The following is a 17,663-nucleotide window of genomic DNA, read 5'->3' on the forward strand; positions in this document are numbered from 1 at the left end:
ACAGAAAGAGCGAGAACACATGCAATGTTGGTAGTGCCCAGGAAAATTTTTCCTGACCCCCATTTTTAAACCCCATTCTGAATGGTGAGTAGCAATTACTCATTCCTTTCATCAGCCTTATCAATTGCTGTGATGATCACATAAGTGTAGATAACATCTGGCCAGATTCCAGACAACCTTTTAAGGGAAAGCTATTATTTTCAAGCCTGGAGACCCAACAGCTTTACAAAAATGATGCATGTGTTCAGGACTCCTGCTTCCTTGCTCCAACACTGCTGGAATCATATATAAAAACAAATCTAGAGACTTCACCAGAGACTCAAGGCAGTATCTGTCATGTCACATGTAGGCAAGACATGCAGCATGGAATTCTTGAAGAATGAATAAGAATATTAATGAAAAGAGAAGAAAACCCCCTTATAGACAAGACCACACCTGAGCTCTGCCTTTGTGGAAGTGGCATCTCATCAGTATCACTTTCACTTGTTTGTACTTAGCCAGAGGGTCCATCTCAAAACCCATTAGGAAGCAGAGAGCCCCTGAAAGTATTCAGACAATGCAGAGTATACTCAAGTGATAGAACAGTCTGCAGCTATTTAAATACTTAATGTGACGATCTCCAAGATGTATCATGGAGTGAGAAAAGATAAGCTGAACTTGTGAGTGTAAAGGCTGAGGACATGTTTATTTACATGTGCATGAAATAAATCTGAGAGGAAATGTGAAGTACTAATGGTGGTAACTCCCAAGAAAAGAACAAAATGCAGAGGAGTAGGGAGGCCGAGAGCAAGAGTGAGAGTCTAACCCAAGATACTTTGTGGGTTGTGTACATTTGTGAATGTCGTCTTTTACAAACGCAGCCTCGCAATCTTCTGAATAATGACAACACAGCACAGTCAAGGAAAAAAGAAGGATTTTGTGCATAAATGTTGCCTTCCTATCAAGTGAAAATCAGTAAAATCCAAGTTATCATTTAAGAAAATATAATAATATAATGAAACCACTGTTAAAAGAAGAACTTTGCTAGTCCTAAAGTAAATTTATAAACATATGAATTGGTAGGAATCATGTAGTAGCTTTAAAGGTGATTTCCCATCTCCTATAGCCTTTGACCCCCCCCCCCAAATCGTAGGTCCCAAGACTCTGTTTGCCTGTGTGATTGCTAGAACTTTGTACTGCAGCTCAATCTAGTCAAGGGCACAGGCTATGCCAATAGAGATGATGACCTGCTTTAATCCAGGAACATATGGATGGCACATGGGGGGTGGCTTGGAAGGACACTTTAGTGAGGAACACAATCCTGCCAATGCCAAGGCCCCAAATATAGGTGGTTATGTGACTTCCAGCAAGACACAAGAGAGAGAAAGCACAGGTGAATTAGAGAGTGGAGATGCTATGGGGTACCACAGGCAAGAGGGATGAGAGGGAAGAAAGCTTCAGAGACGATCATGATACAAGTAATGATTTTCATTTACTTCAGTAATAGAATTGGTGCAACATCTTCATCTTACTTAAGTGCCGGGATGGGGAAAAGATAAGAGGTATTTGTGGGGACAACTTTTCTTGGGTTAACATTCTTAGTCAAAGTTAAAGGGCACGGCAAATGTAGATAGGCTTAAAGATGAGATGAAAAGAGAAAACATAAGATGAGGGAAAAACAACCTGAATCAGTAGATGGATGGAGCTGTGACAAAGAAGCCTTTGGTGCAAGTCTGAACACAAACCTAAGTTATTTGAGTTTCTTGGACAATCAATGTATCAATCACTTGATATGTGAGCTGTAACATTGCGTCTCCCATGAAATGTGCAATAAAGTTCTATACACAGATATACAGAGAGACAATCCTGAATCCACACCCCCCAGATGCAAATGATCCAAACTGAAAATTTCAGAGTGCCATTATGACACCTAATAAAGAAAACTGTCCAGTATATAGTTTGGTTAATTTGTACAGTCTATTAAAAATAATTTACAGTTACTTTCAGACTCCTCCCTCCTTTTCTGTCTTCTCACTTTTCTCTCAGATAGGTAGATAGATATGTGATTTCACGTTTCAATTTGGATCCCGTGTACAAGCAAATATTCAAAAATCCTAAAGGCCTACTCTCAAGCATTTTAGATAAGAGACTGACAACTTATACCTCATAATGTATCACCCAAACCAAAAAGGATTCTGAGAAAGTTGGTGACACTAAGAGGCCAAAGAAGGCAACAGAATGATCTGATCCCACTTAAGGACAAAAGAGCCATGAAAACGTGTAAGATGCCAGGCCAAATCTGCTGCACTAGAAAGTGAGCTGGGTAAGCTGCACTCATCTGTGAGGCGACTGACATCACAGCGGTGATGTTGGAGGCATGGAAACGGAAGGTATGGTACTGTATGGTACTGTCTGTGGAGAGTGTCCACAGCTTCAGATAGGATTACCTACAATGGAATAATGAGATGAGAGAAAGCAGAGCAGGGGCCATCACAAGACACTACTCCCTGCCATAATCTGTCTCCCCTCCAGTCAGCGGCTTGTGAGAATTAGAATCTTTTTCCAGTGTGAACTAAAAATATTACATTAATCTCATATGCTTTACTCATTGATTTCTTTTTAACAAAGGACCTTCTAAAGATACTTAAAGACTGATCTGGCTTCTTAAGGAGTCAAATATTAACTAGAAATGATCATTTTAATTACCGAAAAGTGGTCAATCAGCGATGCACTGAAAGGGCTTCAAACTGATTTAATGCATTAAAATAACTAATAAAATTGTTGTAAAGACTTTTTATAAATTTAAAGTGTCAAATAAATGGCCCGTAATCAGGATAATCATTACCCTATAAAGTAATTTAATAGCCACAAAGTGACCACAATGAAGTGCCACAATTTTATTCCCAGGACTGAGGACGGGATGCCATGTGTAGATAAAACTGTAAAATGAAGAGAAATCAGAGCCACCAAGTGTCACTTTAGAAGATAAAAGGACCTCTAAGCTCAAAGTCCAAATTAAAAAAAAAAAAAAAAATTCAGGGAAAAAAACAAAACAAAACAAAACAAGAACGTGGTTTGGAATTTATTATGTGTTGTATGTGTGCATGTGTTTGTGTGTGTGTGTGTGTGTGTAAACACACCTTAGCACACTCCCTAACACATGTATATGCACATATAGATGCCAAAGGACAGTGTTGGGTATCTTACTCAATCACTATCCATCTTACTTTGAGACAGGGTCTAACCACTGAATCTGGAGCTCACCAATGGAGTGAGACTGGCTGGCCAGAGTGGCCCTGGAATGGATCCTCTCACTGCCTTCCCAGTCCTGATATGATGGGGGCACACCACACCAGCTCTTCACATGGGCAGTCAGCATGCAAATTTAGGTTCCCACAATTTCAGAGCAAATCTCTTTGAAGTAAAGAAACCGGTGCACTATTTTGCCTAGTAATGATGTATAATACTCAGTAGTCACTAGGAAATATTCAACCAATTGCTTACAAGCACTTTTTAAAAATATAGCTTAGGTCTAGAAAATGGATGCTCCTTTTTTTGATTTTTTCTTCCTAGTTTTCAGGGGTTTTTTTTTTGTTGTTGTTGTTGTTTTGTTTTTGTTTTGGGGGGTTTTTTGTTTGTTTGTTTTGGGTTTTTTTGTTGTTGTTGTTTTGTTTTTACCCAAAGCACTATTTAAAAAAAATATAGACATGACATGGGCTTTTTATTTGGGGTAGATTTTTTTTCCAGTAAAACCCAAAATTTGTATCTTGAGGAAACAGAACAATAAAAAAAAAAAGGTATGGTCAAAAATGTTAAATATGTATTAAATGATGCTCATCACTCTCTTTCAAGAACCAGGAAGCTGCAGCGTCTAGTGAATTAAGCAACAAAAAATGTCAAGAGTGATGAAAATGAACCCCAGGCAGATATTAATGGCTTCGCTGGTTTCTCCAGCTATAAAAATCAGGACACTCTTACTGCTGTTTGTGTTAGGTAATTAACAGCTGCAAAGTATACTGAAAGGAGAAACTGCTAAATAAATAATGACTGCCACGGAATCTCAAACATAATGTGCTAAATAATAAAGAGGAAACATGGGCTTCTAACGTCACCGTTTCTGTTTGCAGAGTCTCATTAGTGTAGCTCAACACACATAGACAGAAGCTGAGTGAGTGATGAGAAGCCATGGGAGTGATCTTGTGTCTCTAACAGCAACTCATCTGAGTCTACAAGTAGCAACAAAACCAAAGGTGTCCCCTTTGTAACTGTAAAAGTGTCACCATTTTGCCTGTACTTTGTTTTTATTGTTTCCAAGCAGAAGCCATTCACTAGAAATCCACAAAGAAAAACCCATTTCAGAATTCTACTTAGTTCAGATGGATTCTGACACCTAAACTACAGCAATGTTTACATTATTATCTAGAAATTAAAGACACAATGACATCGAAGATGAGTGTGCTTCACATCTTCCAATCAACTATGTTTATGAGACTATGAACTAATCAGAGAATTTGGCATGCAATTTTCAGACTTGCTTCCATGGGAAACAGGGATCACATGCTATTACGGTCAATTCTAGCCCTTTCTTCCACACATCTTTTTCTAATCCTGTAGTGATTTGAATTAGACTGCCCCTCCTAGGGATACTCTCAGCCTAGATACACAGGGGGGGGCCTAGGTCTTGCCCCAAATGATGTGGCAGACTTTGATGATCCCCCATCAGAGGCCTCACCATCCCTGAGAAGTAGATGGGAAGTGGGAAAGGAGTTGGTGGAGGGAATGAGAGGATGGGCTGGATAGGGAACTGGGATTGGTATGTAAAATAAAATGGTTTTTAATTTAAATAAAAAATAATAATAAAAAAATGCCCCTCTGTAGCAGTCTTGCAGTGAACTTGTAACGGTGGCCACACCCGCTTGGGCATGGCCTCAGGCAGAAGCTACAGCCCCTCCTAAGCACTTGGACCCCAGCTCCTGGAATTGTTTGGGAGGGACTAGGAGGTGTGGCCTTGTTGCAGGTATGTCATGAGGAGCAGGCTTTAAGGGTTCCAAAGGCTCTTGCCATCCCTGCTGTTCCCTCATGATTGTAGATCAAGATGTGAACCCTCAGCTGCCCCTGACTCAGCCTCTGCTCCACTACCAAGGACTCCAACCATCTGACCTCACAGGCTCAATAAAATGCTTTCGTTTTATTCGTTGCCTTGTTCATGGTGTTTTATCACAGCAGTAGAAAAGTATCTAAGGCAAATAGTGACATGGACATGTCATAAGATGTAAGCTATGCATATGCCAGAGATCTAGAAATCTTTTGTAACCTTACCTATTCTTATTGTTTGGCATATGCATCAAACATCTGAGTTCCGTCATTACATTATGAAAAAATTGGAAATCCTTGGATATTAAATCTATTTTAATTATTTTCAATTCAAAATGGAACACATGAAAGACACAATGTTATGCCCAAATCTATCTATCCACAAAATACATTATGCTGTGAATTTTCCATATATTCTAAACTAAACTATCTGTAAAGAACTGTTTTGGCATCATTAAAGAAAAAAACAAAACTCAAATGTGTTTGGAGAAAGAGACCATCCTCCAATTAGTATTTTGAGGAAAAATGAAACATCCACAGAAGAAAAAAAATGAAGGGTATTGCCATATTAAAATGCAAATATATCATTTTATTCTCATAATGACCAAGACCTCAAATACCATTTTAGTGACTCATATTAATTTAATTGCAATATTAGCTTTTATAATCATAGATGTAAAAAGACCAGTGTGTTCCAAACATAATTATCTGGCCAGCATCTCATTTCATGAAATTATTAGTTAAGATGAGTGCCGTGGAATGAATTTGTATTTGATTAGTTTCACTTATTTAAGAACACTGAATAATTTAAGATCTGTTTAAACAGAAGGGTAACAAGAGGGACATTTATGAGAGTGCTGAATCTTCCTGTACCCCTCTGGAGAGGAACCCCCAGAACGCCTAAAGAGCAGCTGATTGTACATACCTTCTAGATGGAGCCATAGCAACCTCCCCTTCACACTGACCACAGAGGCCACACACAGCTCTCCTGGATTCCTGGGGTTCACAGCTTCAAGCTTCATGTTTTTTGAGAAGCCCCGATTAAAGGCTGCCTGAAAGAAAAAGAAACAGGCCTGAGCCAGCAGCTCCCAGGGGAGGATAACAGGTGACTATGGAACTGGCCAGTGAAGACAGTAGACACAATTGCATCTTGTTCCTGCTACAGACAGGTTTGTTTTCCCCACTGCTCACCACCAAAGGGCCATGCATTCTTTACTGCATAGGTCAGGAATCAGAACTGTGCTTAACACCCAGTGGGCGCCTGAGATGTTTTGCTAAATCAATGAGGCAATGGACACATTCTTTCTCTCATAATTTGAACTTCAAAATTCTATGAACTTTCTAAAACACATCATTTCTCTGCTCTTCTATATTGCTTGCTAAAATCATACCTAGGGTGTTAAACAAGGCAGATGGAGTATCCATCTGGTAACTTCTTTTAAAGGACATTTAAAGAATGCCCTTTAGCTTATAGCATGGGTGTGTTGGTGACAACTCCCTTAGTTTTCGTTTATTTGAAATTTTATATATGAATGAATAGGGGCTAGAAGATACAGAAGGATGCCTCAGTCAGTAAAGTACTTGTCATGCAAGCAAAAGAACTCAAGTTCAGTCCCTGGAACCCACATTTTAAAAAATGCAGAGGTGGTGGTCTTTACTTGCAATTCCAGCACTGGGGAAGGAGGAAGGAGAAAAACAGATCCCTGGGGTTTGATAGTCAGACAGCCTGGACCCCTTGGTTTCAGGTCAACAAGAGCTTTATGTGGACCACAGCTGAAGAATGACACCAGAGGCTGTCCACAGGCCCGAATAGGCACTCACATACACAAGTACTAGAAACACACACACACAACAATACATACAGTAAAATCCACTGCTTATGGCATCCTGGTTGATCTATAAAGATAATGCTGTTGGACCAATGAATACAACCATATGTGCCCACAACTACACTCATGATGCAGAACATCCCCACCCATCACCGCCTCCTCCAAACACCCTTGCACAGCTCTGGGTACCCAGTCCTTGACCTCAGTTCCTAGTAGCCATCAATCTGGTTTCTGCTTCTGTAATTCCATATATTTATTTTATATTATCCCATAGATAGAATCATATTCTAAGACACTTTTAGAACCTGCCTTCCTTCACTTGGTTGACGGTTGATTTTGAAAGTTGCCACAGCCTACAATGAAAAACTATTCAGATCAGGTTGGCCCAAGAGCATGTGGGGGAAGGGAGAAACTGTCTTGATTGTTTGTTGAGTGGGAAGATACATCCCAAATGTGAGTGGGAGGACTTTGTGGGTTGGGCCATAAACTGGAGAAGAGAGCAACAGGGGGATGAGGGTTGCTTTTCTTTGCTCGGAACTGTACATGTAAAATGACCAGCTTCGTGTCCCTGCCTGACTTCCCTGCTTCCATAGACTATCAGCTGGCACCGTTCTCCCAAGTAGCTTTTGGTCAAGATATTTTATTACAGCAACAGAAATGAAACCAGGACGCTTGGCATAATGCATTTGAGGATCATTCTTGCAAGAATTATACATAGTTTATTCTACTCTATGACTGAAGAGTTAATGTATACACATCACAATTTATCAATCCATTTGCCACTTAAGGGACATTGAACCATTCTCAAAACTCAGTTATTGTAAATGAAGCTGCCACAATCCTGCATGTGCGGTTTTTTGTGTGATCAGAAATACATGAAACAATTTGGGTTTTCTCAAATTCCTAGAAATTGAGACTACAACATCAAGAGTTCATCTGGTTGGGTCCTGCTGAGGTTGCTTCCTGTGACTTACAGATGGCTGTCTGAAGCCTGTGTTCCCCTGTGGTCATCCCTCTATGTGTACTTGGGTCCTGATTTGCTCTTTAGATAAGAACACAGGTCACACAGGATTAGGATTTCATCTATCATAGTCATTTCTTTAGACATCATCACTCTAAACATCATCACATTTTGAGGGGTTCACACTTGACCATATGAATGAAGGGGGGATCCAGGCTCAGCCCTTCACAATAAATGTTCACTTCTTTAGAAACAGAATTGATGGGTTATATAAGAAACAGGTGTTAAACCTTTTATGGTATTTGGTTTGCAAAGTGTTCTCCTCGTGTCCCAGTGGCTGTGACTCCCCAGTAGCTTTGGCATGACTGGTGTGCTAAAATTCAGCCATTCTAACAGATACCTAGTTGTCTTTATTGGGCTCACACTGTGATAAAATACCCTGACCCCCCTTCAAAAAAAAAAGACAATTTAGGAGAAAAAGCATTTGTTTTAACTCAATTCCAGCACATGGTCCATAGTATCTGAGAAGTCAAGGCAGTAGAATTTGAAATAGCTGGTCCTATTATGTCCACAGTTAGAGAAAAGGGAATGGACACATGAATGTTCATTTCTCAGCTTATGTTCTCTGCACAGTCCAGGACCCAAACCCAGGGAATGACACTGTCCACAGTAGGCTGGATCTCCCCACATCAATTAAGGTAACCAAAGACAATCTCCCATAGGCAAACCCGATAAAGAAAACCCATCACTGGGACTATTCCAGGCAATTCTAGATCTTGTCAGCTGGACAATTAAAACTACAACATTATCAGCTCCCAACTTTCATAAGCCCTGTTGACTGTGGGGCTAAGTGCAGCTTCCTGATTCTTTGTCATCATATCCCCCTCATAGTGGAGATGTCTGTTTGCACCTTCCTTCAGTCACTTCTACTAGGTCTCCAATGCCACAGGAGGCTGCGCTTCAAGATTCTTTTGTCTTCTGTATTCCTCCTTGCCATTTTTTCTTTCCACTCTATTCTATACCTCTTGTGATTTCTACACTCAAGGTCAGTAACTCCCATTTCCATTCTGCAATCACACTGATGTATTCAGGTGCTGTTCTCAATTCTAGAGCTTCTAGCTTTCACAGCTTTTATTTCCTATCTTTACATGCATTACAAGGATACTTTCCTTTACATCTACTGTTATCAAATTCCACTGTTTATCAGAAACATGTACAGAACTAAAGAATCAGTATTTCTAATAAGCCCCTAGGGGGCGCTAAAGCTGCTGGTGTAGCTATCACATAGTGAGATCCACTTTCCATCACCGAGTTTCAGGACAGGGGATGTGCAATGCTTGTCTGCTAATCTCAGCATCTGGATCATGCTGGGTTTCTGTTTCCTTTTCTTCCTTCTCCGATCTACCTTCTGCATGCTTTAGTTAGTTGAAACATGCATGGTCTAAATGTGATGACTGGGTTTCTGTTTCCTTTTCTTCCTTCTCCGATCTACCTTCTGCATGCTTTAGTTAGTTGAAACATGCATGGTCTAAATGTGATGACACAGAAAATCTGGATTGTGCTATATTCCCACAAGGCTATGTATAGGATTTGTACTTTTGTTCTGTTTTCAGTTTCAGCAAACTGTCTTGTCGGCTGAATTCAAACTACATACTCTGTCTCTTTAGAAGCAACTTAAATGTCCACTCTGTTCTTTCCTCACCTAGGCGAACCGGAGACATAGATGACTCAGGAGTTCACCAACAATGCAAATGCTAATGAATGAAGAGGATTCTGGGCTTTGTCCATCTGGTTCTCCACTGTCCAAAATTTTATCTTACTTTCTAGTATCTATATTTGCCTGGACTCAGTTGTCTCGCACATTGTCAGCTTGGCTATCTTCACACTGTGAGTATAGAAATATGAACATTGTCCATGGCCCTTCTTTCCAACTGCTTGCTCCGCCCCACAACATGTCTGGTTGTCTTTATTCATGTTCCACAATGCCCATGTGAGTGTTTTTGATAGTAGGTCTGGAGTTAAATAGCTATTTCAGGAAGATCAAGTCAGTATGCGTTTTCTCAGTACTGTGAGCAAACCTCTCTCCAAATATTACTCGCAAATAAATGTGGCTTTCCCCAAACAGCAGCTACTATAAATTGCAATCAAATATGCTAGAGTACTATAAAAACATATCTACTTTGAAATATGTAAACTCATCTAAACAGATTCCTAAAACCAATAAAAGACTGTATCATTGTGTGACTCTTATGAGGATAGAAATCAGAGTCGTTTAGATTTAAGTGTCTTTTTATAAAAGCAGTTGAAAAGGCAATTGTGTCCTCATGTAATCAGAACAAAAATTATGTCCTGAATGCTTAAAAAAAAAAGTCAATTTACTCCCTCCCTGCACATTTCTCTAGAAATAGGAAGCAGGGATGTTTATGGTGGGCTGTTTTATATTCCTAACCCCCCCAACACATACAAGTCACCCTCTCTCGTTCACACAATTACATATGAAGCCTCTTTCTGATAGCACAGCTGGATGGCTGCATGGAGAACCTTGAAGTTAAAAAGCATTTTATCTCACTTAATAAGGAAGAGCTATAGCCACATAACCTCTTTTCATTTCCTCTCTCTGCTTGAGGGTAATTTATAAAAGATCAATAACAAAACTGTTACCTCTGAGTTTCCTTTACTAAGCATTTGGCTATGTCAATCCATCCCATAACCAACTCTGATTGTTAAAACATCCCCAGGGAAATGTCTTCCACACATCCAGTTCCACACTCCTCTTGTACACATGAGATGCGTGATTAAAAAATGAATTCATAATAAGCATTCCATTAAAGAGCACTTGTAGCAAGCTAACAAATTCAGCAGAATCCCAGTATGCAATGCATATGCCAGCAGGCAGACAGCACTCCTGTCTATTAAATAAATGGGGAGCCAGAAACAAAAGCATTCCTAATGAATACACCAGCAAATTCATTAAGCCAGATTTAATCTTGGTGACTGAATCCTGGAAGCTCCAAAGACAACCTGGTATGTGGTTAATTGCTCTAGAATGAAATGCTATATAGACACGTCTGGATAAAAGGAAATATTCAGAGGGCTGGTAAGATGGCTCAGTAGGGAAGGTGCTTGCCAAGAGAGCGTAAGGACCTGAGTTCAGATCCCCCAACATCCATGGAAAAAGCCATGTGTGGCAGCATGTGTAATGCCAACACAGGAGGTAGAAACAGAAAGACCCTGGGGCTTGCTGGGTAGCCAACCTAGCAGAAATCAGTGAGCGATTTGAGAGAGAGAGAGAGAGAGAGAGAGAGAGAGAGAGAGAGAGAGAGAGAGAGAGAGAGAGAGAGAGAGACTGCTCTAAATAAATAAATAAGGCAGGGCCAACGGGGAAGACACCTAGCATTAATCTCTGGGAAGCCCCCACACTAATCTCACTCCCTCTTGTGCAACTATGCTGCCGTGGGAGAAACACGCTCTAAAAATGGGAGCAAGGAATGATGTGAATTTTTTTCCCCAAAACTAAAGAGTCAGGGAAGGAATGTTTTCCTTGTGAGGGAGAAAGCATATCCTTGAACAGGTTTCCAGGCATTACAGGCTATTTCCTCAGTCTTCCATGGAAGGCAAGCCAATATATTCTAAGACGGGGACATCCACATAGTATAAAGTCGTGTGTCACTGGATTTAGTAAGCCTCGAGGGGTCCTGGAACACAGGCAGACCTGTCACCACCACACAGTTTAAAACAGTGCTATGCTGCTACAGAGGAACCGACCCTGTCCATCAATGTCATTACCAAAAGGGCACATGGTCTACTGAACCCTTGTTTCCAATCCTGCTGCCGCTGCTCCCCTGTACTGAGGAGGGCACATGGACCCAGTAACCATCCTACTTCATGTTTCACCATCACAGCTTCACTTATGCTCAGACAAGCTTCTCTGAGGCCATGCTTTCCCTTCCTGCTCTTTTAATTCTGTCATCCCTGTGACACAGACAGCCGTGACAGAGGGTCAGTCAGTAGCTCTGGGAACACAGGGTCAGAAGCAAGCCTTTGAATTTACAAACGCTAGGAGGGGTAGGAACTGCAGGTCTCAATTAAAAGGGCTGTGTCATTTCTTCTTAGCATACAGGAGTTACTTTGTTAGCTACAGGTAAGTTGAACATACTCAGGGATACACACTTCATTCTTAAAACAGAGGTGACAGCTCATATCCCTCGCGAGAGTCTCCACGGTTGATGAAACTTTTTTGCCAACTACTTCACCAAACTTTGCTAATGAGTAAGTTTATTTGCCTATTTCTAGTTTATGTCACTAAAATGCTGCTGCAATGACAATGATATAATAGTTTAAAGTAAACCCTGTAAAAGGATGCTCTGCTGGCATCTTATTAGTAACAAAAGCACACTTCCTAACCTACCTACCTACTTACTGAAAACAAGGTTTTTTATAGCCTGGGCTAGCCTCAAACTCACTATGAAGCAGAGAATCTTCCTGCCTTTACCAACAAAGCACTATCACACCTGGCTTATGCAGTGCTGGGAAATGATTCACTCATTCCCACAAGCATTCTTCCAACAAAGCTCCATTCCCAGCCCAGGATCACACACTTTAGTAAAGCCTAGGAGCAAAGCATCTCTGTTCCTTGACTCTTGCAAAAGTGTGGGGGGGGCTAAACTCTAGCATGCTGAAGCTACTATGCCTTTGTTAGGCAGTTTATCAGAGCAGCCTGGCATCATCCACACAACATAGAATGAAACTTGTTTTGAAACCTGTGATGGTTCCAGCATCCTGCTGTGCAAGGTAGTACCCCACATGTGATCACCAAATAGGAAAACAAAATTCACAAAAATGTACAGGGCATAGCATCTACAACTTCAAAAGAGAACAAAATGGGAAGTGTCTTACATTTCTGAAGCAGAAGGGTGGTGCTTCTTCTGCCCCATGCTGCTTGTGATAATCTGCCCAATCGAAGTCCTGGCCCGAGTAACCTGTGAGGAAAGAAACACACAAGGTCTGAGCTGAGCTGAGTTCCAAGCAATAGTCAGTCTGAATGGGCTATCTTTGGAAAATAAGAAACTTAAGTTTAGAACCAAAGAATGAATGAAGTTTTCGCAAGCCTTGAAGCTCTCTAGCTTTCTTGACTATCAAGGGAAACATTTTTAAAAGTGGAATGTGTTAAATACGGAATCATGTGGTTATCTGGGACCTTGACAGTAAAGAGATTTACTACTCAGAACAGCAGAGAGAATTTGAGAGAGCGAGAGAGAGGAGAGGAGGAGAGGAGAGGGGAGGGGAGGGGAGGGGAGAGGGGAGGGGAGGGGAGGAGGGGAGGAGGAGGGAAGAGGAGAGGAGAGGAGGAGGGAAGAGGAGAGGGGAGGGGAGGGGAGGAGGGGAGAGGAGAGGAGAGAGAAGGTGAGTGGGGGGCACTTGTGTCAAAAAATGCTTCAGAAATCTCTTAAGGAATTGTTTTACGGGAACTTGAACCGACAAAGGACAAAGATTGGGCACTACCATCATCATAGTCGGGCTGCACCTTTACCTGCCCATTCTTCCCAATCAAATTAAAACAAATACAGACAGCCACTCCCTTTTCAAGTCCATGAATCAGGGTGACTGCACTGACTATGTATGTATGAGGTGGGGTATTCCTACCCAGCTGGGCCTTTCTCATTCAGTACCAGAGGTGCTCTCCTCTCCTCCCACGTCTTGTCATGATTGCTAAGGTGAATATACATTATCTGTGCACACACACACAGAGAGAGAGGAGGGCAAAAAGGGAGGACAGGAGAAAACACACGGGGAAGATCTGAACAATTCAATTAAGTTCCCCACACTTGTTTCTCAAGCTCCTCTCAGAATCCTCTACCTACCCCAAAGCTTCACACCAGAAAGGCCCCAGTCTCCCCTATCTCTATTCTGCAAGCCCAGCAGGGCAGTACCAAGGCTCTTTACACTCCTGCTTTCTTCCTTTCTTAGAGGGACTTTGTCACACAAAGCTCTAATTGCCCTCTGTTTCCCATTTATACTTTAAGACTCAGTCCCCTCTGCTGTTTCTCCCTCCCAGTAGAGCTTCACATCTAAGAACACAGGCCTGAGAGCTCAGAATATAAAGCTGAGGTAGCTAAACTCAGCATTTGCTTCCATGTAGAATCTCTTCCTGTAATTCTGCTACTTCCTTGATTAATTCTGTTTGCAGAAAACAAAAACAAAAACAAAACCCTTGATGAGCGGGTTCTGGGTTCAGAGGAGGGTCTCAACATGTACGCCAAACATCTCAATAACTCTACCTCCAGAGAACCCAGGCCCTCTTCTGGCTTCCAGTCGTCACACACATGGTATACATTCACACACACACACACACACACACACACACACACACACACACACACACACACACGAGCATAAAAGCTAAAAATTAAAACTTCATGAGATGGTGTGGAAGTACCTGGAAAATCCAAAATGGATGCAATGGCAAAGCTTTTCATGCCCATTCGAGTTCGTGACACTCATGAAGGAAAATGTGTGTGGAGGAGAGAACAACTATTGCTGTCTTTTCGTAATGCACTCTATGTTTTGTTTGGAACTGGAGTGTTCAGTGGCTGGGAAATGACTAAACAGCCTCTGCTGGCTGGCTAAAGAACTCTCAGGGGTTTGCCCGGTTCTAGGCCTACAGCCCTAGGCCTATAGGCACATGATATTCCACACATGGCTCTCATGCCACACCATACCTGGCTCTTTTATTGGGTCCTGGAGACTGAGCTCTGGTCCCCCATGTGTGAGAGACAACCCCTTTACCAACTGAGCCATCTCTCCAGTACAAAGTATTTTCTGATATTCATCCAGTTTTATGAACTGCATTTGGGTGTCCTGTGTGGAGTATATCTGTTTAGACCAAATCCTCTGACATAGAAGTGCCCTGCCTGTTACATACAGATGTTTCGCTGGGTTTTCTACCACCAATTTCTAATTGGCTGCAAAATGTCACACAGAGTGCCATCTTGGACCTGCATTTAATCCTTCTATACATCCAGAGTGCAACAGTGTCCACGGGGAAGCCATTTTTTTAATCTAATAATTTCTAGATATAATCGTCTTGCTGGGCTTCATCTTAAGCAGCAATTAATTATCTTGACCCTAAAACTCACTCATTTACTTGAAAATTGGAATGACTTAGACTCTCCTCCCCCTTCTCCCAGGGACTGTTATTCATTCTGTCATTTAAAATTCTTTTCCTTTGGGCTGATAATGAGCTCTTTTTGTAAGGCAGTTTTGAGACAGCTCAGAAAATAACTACTACATAAAAAAACAAATTGCCATGGATTGTATAATAGAGACAACAGGGGTCAATTACACTCATTCATCAACAAAGACAGAACAAGAAGTACTGAGGCTTAAGCACAGCCAGGAAAACATGTTTTAAACCGGGAGGGAGGGAAGAAAATGGTAAAGAGGAGGGAAAAAATAAAGAGGAAATAAAACGCCTTAAACTATTACAATTCCTAAGAAGCCACCTAGGGAGGCTGTGTGAATGGCAGCCATTAAAGGCATTTAAGCCTTTATTACTATTGATTTTGAATGACCACATTCCAATGGTATGGGTGCAAGGGGGAAGAGACTGATGACCCATTTTCTTGTGATACAAATTAGCAGACATCAAGCAGCTCTACTTACAGCCACTAAGTATGGTTGTGCAAATGGACCGTGCCTTTGAAAAACTTACAGAATAAAGAGTTATGCCATTGAAAGTTTCATTCCTAGGAACTTATGCCATACAAATGACCCCTCCAACTGAAAAGTGGGTTATATATTAGGAAATGTATGGTAAGTTTACGAAACTTGGGGAAGGCAGAAATAACTTTCCATTAACAAAAAATGACATAAGATTTACCCAAGACTTCTCTAAGTCCCTCGGATATCATACAGGCAAGAAATTGCATGGTTAGGGGGGAAAATCATGAAGATATAATAGTCATGGCCATAGCTAGAAAGACTAATTGTCAACATATGTAATTACTAGAGTTATGCAAAATACGCACAGAACAGAAAAAAATATATAAGAAAAACAATTGTTTTGACTTGGGGCAAATGTGTTCAACTTCTTTGTGCTTTTCAGGTTTTCACTTCTGACTGTGAAAGGACAATAGTAAGAAAAAAAATTGGTAGCCTCCCTCACATCTTTGTTCTAGTATAATACATAGTCAGATCATGTGTCAGTCAATAAAGGTACTGAACAATTTGTGGTATATATAATGAATGACCCCTCCCCAAGTCATTCCCCTCAGCTCCACCAATCCGGATGTTATCCAAGTATCGTGTACAAGCATCTCTGAGTGAGGCCTCACTTTGGTACAAAGAGGTGAGTCAGGACTGCCTCTAGTGAGTCATGACTGCCTCAAGGCAGTGACCTTACTCCCCTCACCTGGTCTTAGAATGGGCTTATCAGGAAAGTTTAAGGTAGGATTTTACTCTCTTACAAAGTAGACACACAACAATAAAAGCCCCTCTTTCATGGAGCCTGATTATAAAAATGAGCCATCACAATAAAAAATAAGAAAAACGCAAAAGGATGTCATGTTTACCATCTACCAGCTGGACAGGAAGAAAACTAAAAGATTACCACATTCTAAAGTCAGTTGGGACACAAGAACTTTAATACTCTTCTGGAAAAAGCACAGCACAAAGCACTATGGGGGAATGTCAGCTTGTTAGACTGCCAGTCTTCAAGGATGTGGTTCAGCCTTTATCCTAGACATTTTGTCATTCCCACAAAAGAAAGCAGACTGACCCTATGCATGCTGGGTGTGAGTTAGAGAAGTAAAGCAAGTTGACAAAACTCTTCCCTTTATGGGCTCAGATTTCACTGACAAAAAGTAGAGAAGGTACCAACCTAAAAAGTGCTGGAAAGATGACTCAGCCAGCGAAGTGTGATTTATAGACATGAGGACCTGAGTCCCACATCCAGGACTTATGTTTTTCAAGTGGTAGGGAGGGAGGGAAAGGAGGAGGGATGAGGGGAGGAGAGGGAAGTCAGGTGTAGGGATAGGGATCATGATGAATCGTCACAAGACATTGCCATCAAAGAACCCAGGAAAGAGACACAGCTCTTTGAGGATGTGGGGGTAAGTCCTGCATGGAAAAGGTATCTGTGAGCCCCAAAACACAGGTGTGAATTCAAATATCTGCAAACAAAATGGAAAGCCTGGGGAGGAATAAGCTGCTAAGAACAAAATTCTTACAGCCATAATAGAAATGAAAACGTATGCAAAGCAATTCTACTTTGGAATTTAAGAGGACCATGAGCTGTGGAGTCTAAGAGAACCTTATGTTGTAGAGTCTAAGAAGTCCATGTTCTATGGAGTCTAAGAGGACCATGAGCTGAGTTGTGGCATCTAAGAGGATAATGTGCTGTGGAGTCTAAGAGGACCACGTGCTGGTGGTATTTTATACACAAAAATCAACCAAAAAAAAAAATGGGAGCAGTGGGGAGTATCAAAATATTCACCTACACATCTCAAGACTCTGTCCATAGTCATTTAAAATAGATATTCATCCATTCCCATGGGAATTCTTCTTTCTATTTACATTCACGGAATCACACAGAAAAGCAAGGGAAAGTGAAGGAAGAGGAAGGGACCAGAGAGACGGTTTGGCTAAACACTAGGCACAGTGCTTCATCTTGTAGAATAGGAATTAGGCTGGGCAGCATTTAATAAGAGGGTACTGTGGGCCAATTAAGATACTTTACTGCTTAAATGAAAAAACCGACATGTTGTTTCGAATTAGGTTAGAAGACAATGGATATCTCCAAA

The 17,663-nt window shown here is 41.2% G+C and overlaps 1 protein-coding gene across 2 annotated transcripts in view; it reads right to left on the bottom strand.

Moving 5' to 3' along the window:
• The window catches only part of Sfmbt2 (Scm like with four mbt domains 2), a 155,662-nt gene that overhangs the window by 40,516 nt on the left and 97,483 nt on the right, over positions 1-17,663 (bottom strand). For both annotated transcript variants that reach the window (XM_051194829.1, XM_051194828.1), the window contains exons 9-10: positions 12,760-12,842; positions 5,999-6,125 (exon numbers count right to left, since the gene is read on the bottom strand). In XM_051194829.1, coding sequence (XP_051050786.1) covers positions 5,999-6,125; positions 12,760-12,842 — 210 coding nt within the window. The remainder of the gene's footprint in view (positions 1-5,998; positions 6,126-12,759; positions 12,843-17,663) is intronic.

Source organism: Phodopus roborovskii, unplaced genomic scaffold (genome assembly GCF_943737965.1).
Source record: "Phodopus roborovskii unplaced genomic scaffold, PHOROB, whole genome shotgun sequence".
Classification (NCBI taxonomy): domain Eukaryota; kingdom Metazoa; phylum Chordata; class Mammalia; order Rodentia; family Cricetidae; genus Phodopus; species Phodopus roborovskii.